The following is a 6039-nucleotide window of genomic DNA, read 5'->3' as shown; positions in this document are numbered from 1 at the left end:
ACAAACACAGAATACTTTGCCCTGAGACAGTACCCGACTTCTGACATACCAAGAGTGCAGCAAACTCGCACAGAGACATTTCTGGTCCCCCGCCTTCCTTACACCCCATCCCCACCCCCATTGCCATTCCGCCCCTCCCATCCCAGAACTGCAAGAGGCGCTCCCCTCCCAAAACTTTTGGCCAATCAGCTGTGAAAGGCCGGGCTGTGATTGGCCGAAAGTCTCTAAGGTGAGGGAGTATTTATTAAAGAGACTGAGCCAGAGAGTTGGAGAGTAGAGAGCCAGGCTCGAAAACTGACTAAGGTACTTTGGGTGAAGCCTGGATCCCAAACCCTCCCACTTCCCCCCCCCCCCCCTCCCTCCCCACGAACTTTTCTTTGGAGAAGAGAAAGAGCCCCCCACTTTTTCTCTCTCCCTTTTTCTCTTTTGATTTCGTTCTGTTCCCTGAGTCTCCTGACTTCGAGCGGGTGGCGGCGGGCTGGACACCCCCCAGCTGCCCCGCAGAGCCTCAGTCTCGGGAGCTTGCGCTGCGGTCTACCTCTCCTTCTCCGGCCCCTCGAGGCGAGGGGACCCCGCGCCTCCCGCCCGCCAGTGCCTTGGGTCAGAACCCCGACTCGCTTTTTCTCCTAACCCGCCCCCTCCCTCGGGCTGTCGCATGAATCTCCTGGACCCCTTCATGAAGATGACCGACGAGCAGGAGAAGGGCCTGTCCGGAGCCCCCAGCCCCACTATGTCGGAGGACTCGGCGGGCTCGCCCTGCCCGTCCGGCTCGGGCTCCGACACCGAGAACACCCGGCCACAGGAGAACACTTTCCCCAAGGGAGAATCCGACCTGAAAAAAGAGAGCGAAGAGGACAAGTTCCCCGTGTGCATCCGGGAGGCAGTCAGCCAAGTGCTCAAGGGCTACGACTGGACCCTGGTGCCCATGCCCGTGCGAGTCAACGGCTCTAGCAAGAACAAGCCGCATGTCAAGCGGCCCATGAACGCCTTCATGGTGTGGGCGCAGGCGGCTCGCAGGAAGCTTGCAGACCAGTACCCGCACCTGCACAACGCCGAGCTCAGCAAGACTCTGGGCAAACTCTGGAGGTAGGTTCTTCCAGCAGTTGCCCATCTTTCTCTCCCCGACCCACCTTTGGGGACTGAAATGAATTGGATTTGGGGGAGGGGTGGGGGGCGGGGAAGGACTGGCGGCGGGAGACGGGCAGCTCTGAGTTTGACCCAATTTGCTTGGATGCCATATTTGCAAACTTGAGGTTCAAAACTCTCACCCGGCGGGGCTGGAGTGCAATCTTACTGGAGGCTTGGGGGAGGGAGGGGAGGGAGGGGGGGCTTGTTAGTTCGCTATTGCGCATGAAAGGGGGGGAGGGAGAGAGCGAAAACAGCGTTGTATGTAATGTGTATGGGGAAGAATGAAGGAAAATTTTGAAAGCCGAGGAATAATTGAAGATTGAACTGTGTAAACTTAAGTGGCAGGGAGAGGGAGAGGAGGTGTGTGGTGGGGGGGAGCGGTCGATGGATATTTTTCTGTGTATATATGTGTGTTTTCGTGCCAGTCAAAGTCCCTAAGGGCACTTAAGTGTGATCTTCCCGGGAGAAAGGGGGAGGGAAAAAGAAAGGGAGAGAAGAAAAGGGACTGTGGTGGAAGGAGGGATTCTTTGTAACTCATTGGGGAAACTGGTTGGTGATTTAGAGAGGTGATGAGGAGAGGCTAGGAGAATGCCTATGAAAAGAAGAGAGGAGACTGGCTTTGGCGGTGGGAGAAGGTAGGGGTAATGGCAAGGGAGACCTTAAAAAATGTTTAAAGCATTTACCAGGAGGGGGATAAAACTTATCTGGAGGAGAGAGAGAGAGAGAGAGAGAGAGAGAGAGAGAGAGAGAGAGAGAGAGAGAGAGAGAGAGAGAGAGAGAGAGATTGAGAATGGGAGAATATTAACCCTGATAGCAAATTCCCCAAAGAGAAGCAACAGACCATAGTGTCCATCTCTTGGTTTTTAGAAAGAAGAGCGAGAGAGAGGAAAAGGGGGCTAATTACTTTATTTAATCCACAGAATGCAGCTTTATATGATTTTTTAATTTTAAAAATAAAGTTAAAATTCCTCTATTGACCAAGGCAATTCGAGAAGAAAACAGAAGGAAGATCGCAGTTCCCTCCAGATAATCTTTTTAAGAGAGGTTTCTTAGCAAAGGAACCGTATTATCCGACACCAGGGCCCCTATCCCCTGGCCAAACTGACAGCTATACTCCTAGTCTCACCCTCTTTCCTCTCTTTTCCCCCTCTCTGCATAGGCTGTTAAACGAGAGTGAGAAACGGCCTTTTGTGGAAGAGGCAGAACGATTGAGGGTTCAGCACAAGAAGGACCACCCAGACTACAAGTATCAGCCTCGGAGAAGAAAGTCAGTCAAGAACGGGCAGGCTGAGCAGGAGGAAGGTACCGAGCAGACACACATCTCACCCAATGCTATCTTCAAGGCACTGCAGGCTGACTCTCCTCACTCCTCCTCTGGCATGAGTGAAGTCCACTCCCCTGGAGAGCATTCTGGTATGTCCTATCCCCTTCCCTCTCCTACCACTCCCCAAGCCATTCACAGGTACATTCGGCAGTGTCCCCCTCCCCACTTCACCTACAACCCCAAGGAGATTTGCACCTTTATCCCCTCTCTGCCTAACCAAGACCCACAGTGCCCTCTGCATACAAATGCAAATTTCAGAACATTTCTGCAACCAGCCATATTGAAATAGTCATATTTTCCCCAAGTTGAAATATTGCAGATTTGCAGAAGTTCTCAAATACTCCATAAAGAGGAGTCCTAGCCATTCTCCACCCACTCCCCAAACACACCACAGCTGGCCTAAAACATGCCCATTTTAGTGTTTCGGAATTACTTGACTTCAGATCCACTGAAGATAAAAGGAGGTGATTAGGTGTGGACCCTCTTGGGTTAATCATTCAGTGGCTTATCTTCATTCTGGGTCACTGACTGCTCAGGTCAGGGTCTTTATTACACCTCAGCAGTTAAACAGGGTCTATAAAAGTGTTTCCCAGACAGGTCTATGCAGTTATTCAGCCCAAGCACTTATCAAACATAATATTGACTTTTCTGTGTTTCTTCTTTTCTACAGGACAGTCTCAGGGCCCACCTACCCCTCCCACAACCCCCAAAACCGATGTGCAGGCAGGCAAGGCTGATCTGAAGAGAGAGGGCCGCCCCCTGCAGGAAGGGGGCAGACAGCCCCCTATCGATTTCCGAGATGTGGACATAGGGGAACTGAGTAGTGATGTCATCTCTAACATCGAGACCTTTGATGTGAATGAATTTGACCAATATCTCCCACCCAATGGCCACCCAGGAGTCCCGGTTACTCATGGTCAACCTGGTCAGGTTACTTACACTGGGAGCTACGGCATCAGCAGCACGTCTGCCCCCCCATCATCGTGGATGTCCAAACAGCAGCAGCCTCAGCAGCCCCCACCTCCTCAACAGCCTCCTCCACCACCTCAGCCTCCTCAGGCCCAGCAGCAGCCGACACAACAGCAGCAGCAACAGTCAGCCCAGCAGCCACAGGCACCATCTCAGCCTCATACCCTCACTCCTCTGAGCAATGAACAGGGCCAGTCACAGAGAACACACATCAAGACAGAGCAGCTCAGCCCCAGCCATTACAGTGAACAGCAGCAGCATTCCCCTCAGCAAATCCCCTATAACCCCTTCAGCCTACCCCATTACAGCCCCTCCTACCCCACCATCACTCGCTCCCAGTATGATTATACAGACCACCAGAACTCCAACTCCTACTACAGCCATGCCGCAGGCCAGAGCTCCAGCCTCTACTCTACGTTCACCTACATGAACCCTGCCCAGCGACCCATGTACACCCCCATCGCTGACACAACTGGAGTCCCTTCCATCCCTCAGACCCACAGCCCACAGCACTGGGAACAACCGGTCTACACGCAGCTTACCAGGCCATAAGGAGAATTAGAAAAATAGTATTCCTATTACAAAAAAAAAAATCAGCAGCAATAAAATCAACTTTGGACATTTCTATTTTTTTCTTTATTCTTTAAAGACATTAAAGGCAACAACAACAACAAACACAAACCAGAAAAGTTGTCCAAATGCACTAGAGCCTGCTCCAGAATCAGTGGCCAGACCACTCCCCATGGATAGAGCAGCAGAACTCACTACAGTCATCCCAGGACTGGACTTTAAATGTTCTTCAAGGCAAGCACAGAGATGGATGGAGAATCGTATAGCCGCTGTAGTTCAGTCTTTCTTTGCCTGTGCTTGGACTTTGTAATTATTTTTTAGCTGTAATTAAAGAAAAAAAGAGTCCTCTGTGAGGAATATTCTCTATTTTAAATATTTTTTAGTATGTACTGTGTATGATTCATTATCATTTTGAGGGGATTTATACATATTTTAGAGAGAATTTTTTAAATGCTCTTATTTTTCCAACAGCTAAAACTACTCTTTAGTGAAAGTATGCCCTAGCTTTTCTTAAAGTCAGAGGTATTTTTGTACAGATATGTCTTCTCTTAAAATTGTATGTCTGTCTGTGTGCATTAACTCCAAAAGAGAACCCTTGTCTTTTGATCAGTGTTGGGGTTAGCTTTGCGCAATTCTAAAGTCTGTAAGATTCAAGGTGAGGCTGCCTCAAAAGTGAAAAATTTTAAAGGCCTTATTTTTTAGTATGAAAATAAAGACAGGAATCTGGAGGAGCCTCAAGAAGGTTTTGCTTTTATATTTTTAAAAAAAATACCTTGAGCCTTAAAATCATGCTACTAGCAATAGCTCATGTGGTCTTTGGGTGGGTTTTCTCCATGCAGTGTTTAGAGAAAAGTTGCCAAAGGCAGGCACTGAAGGAGGTAAAAACAGCTTCCTGGGAAGTCTAAATAGCAAACTTAGGTGCCCCAAATAGAATCCCTGCTCCCTTCTCTGCCCAGGTACTGTATGCTGAGTCCACTCCTGAACCATCTTCTAAGCCCCGACATGCAAACAGTATACCTTTAAGACATTCCACATGCTACAATTATTTATTTTGTAAGAAAAGAGGTTTTAATTTTAAAAAATTGATCTTCCTCTTTTTAAAAAAAAACTTTTAAAATTAGTAGGTTGTTGGAACCTTCTTTGAAGGGTATGGTCACCTATTGTTAAATTATGGCCTTAACTGTAACCATTTTTATTTATCTCTTTATTCTTTTTAATTATTATTGAAAAACAGTTTCTTTGGGATCTGTGTCCTAGGTTTGTACAAATACATTTTCCTCTTCTTTTTGTTTTTTTTTTTAAATAAACTGGAAGTGTTGTCTTTTTTGTACAAATGAGATTCCAAATGTAGAATCGTTTGCATTATTTTCTGCCACAGTCCTTCAGGCTGTCCAAATTTTAGGTGAATGTATGTACATGGGAATGTGTGTGTGTGTGCATGTGTGTGTATATGTATGACACCAAGCAACAGGAGTATGTATCATCTTCATATTCCTCTGCATATTTTCTTCTGAGGGGGAGGAAGTTGGAAGACTAACTTTAATTAGGCTTTTACTGGACAGTTGAGGACTGCTTTTTGAAAAAGACAGCAAACTTTTTTTATTTAAAAATGATATATTAACAGTTTTAGAATTCAGTAGAATAAAGAACTCTTTTAATATGGCATCTTTCAATTTCTGTATAAAAGCAGATCTTTTTAAAGTATTTCTGTAACTTAAAAGACCTGACATTTAAATCATATTTTGTCTTTAGGTAAGTTTGGTTTTGTGTTTGTCTTTTGTTTGTTTCACTTTTTTTTGAAAATCCCTTGTTCTCTTTGTGAAACTTACCTTTTTGTATATTATTGTTTACAATAAATATACGTTGTACTAAAATAGAAAATAGTCAAATGATTTTATTAATAGAGGCATCCAATGAGAAAGGAAAAGGATTTGATGCTGACAAGATTCTGTGTACTTTCATCCCTAAGATACAGTCATTTTCCTGGCAACCACTTAAATAAGAATTTAGCCCTATTGCTTCCTTCTGATCTGAGTCAATTCAAAGAA

The 6039-nt window shown here is 46.2% G+C and overlaps 1 protein-coding gene across 1 annotated transcript; it reads left to right on the top strand.

Moving 5' to 3' along the window:
* The first annotated feature begins 345 nt into the window (after window positions 1-345).
* Window positions 346-5823, top strand: SOX9 (SRY-box transcription factor 9). Its single transcript, XM_074224672.1, has 3 exons — window positions 346-1086; window positions 2288-2541; window positions 3123-5823. Exons 1-3 carry the CDS (start codon window positions 656-658, stop codon window positions 3971-3973), a joined length of 1536 nt encoding a protein of 511 aa, XP_074080773.1. The 5' UTR covers window positions 346-655; the 3' UTR covers window positions 3974-5823.
* The last annotated feature ends 216 nt before the right edge of the window (window positions 5824-6039 follow it).

Source organism: Macrotis lagotis, chromosome 2 (assembly GCF_037893015.1).
Source record: "Macrotis lagotis isolate mMagLag1 chromosome 2, bilby.v1.9.chrom.fasta, whole genome shotgun sequence".
Taxonomy (NCBI): Eukaryota; Metazoa; Chordata; class Mammalia; order Peramelemorphia; family Peramelidae; genus Macrotis; species Macrotis lagotis.
Note: the sequence above shows the minus strand (reverse complement) of the source record. Positions and strands in the feature narration are given on the sequence as shown.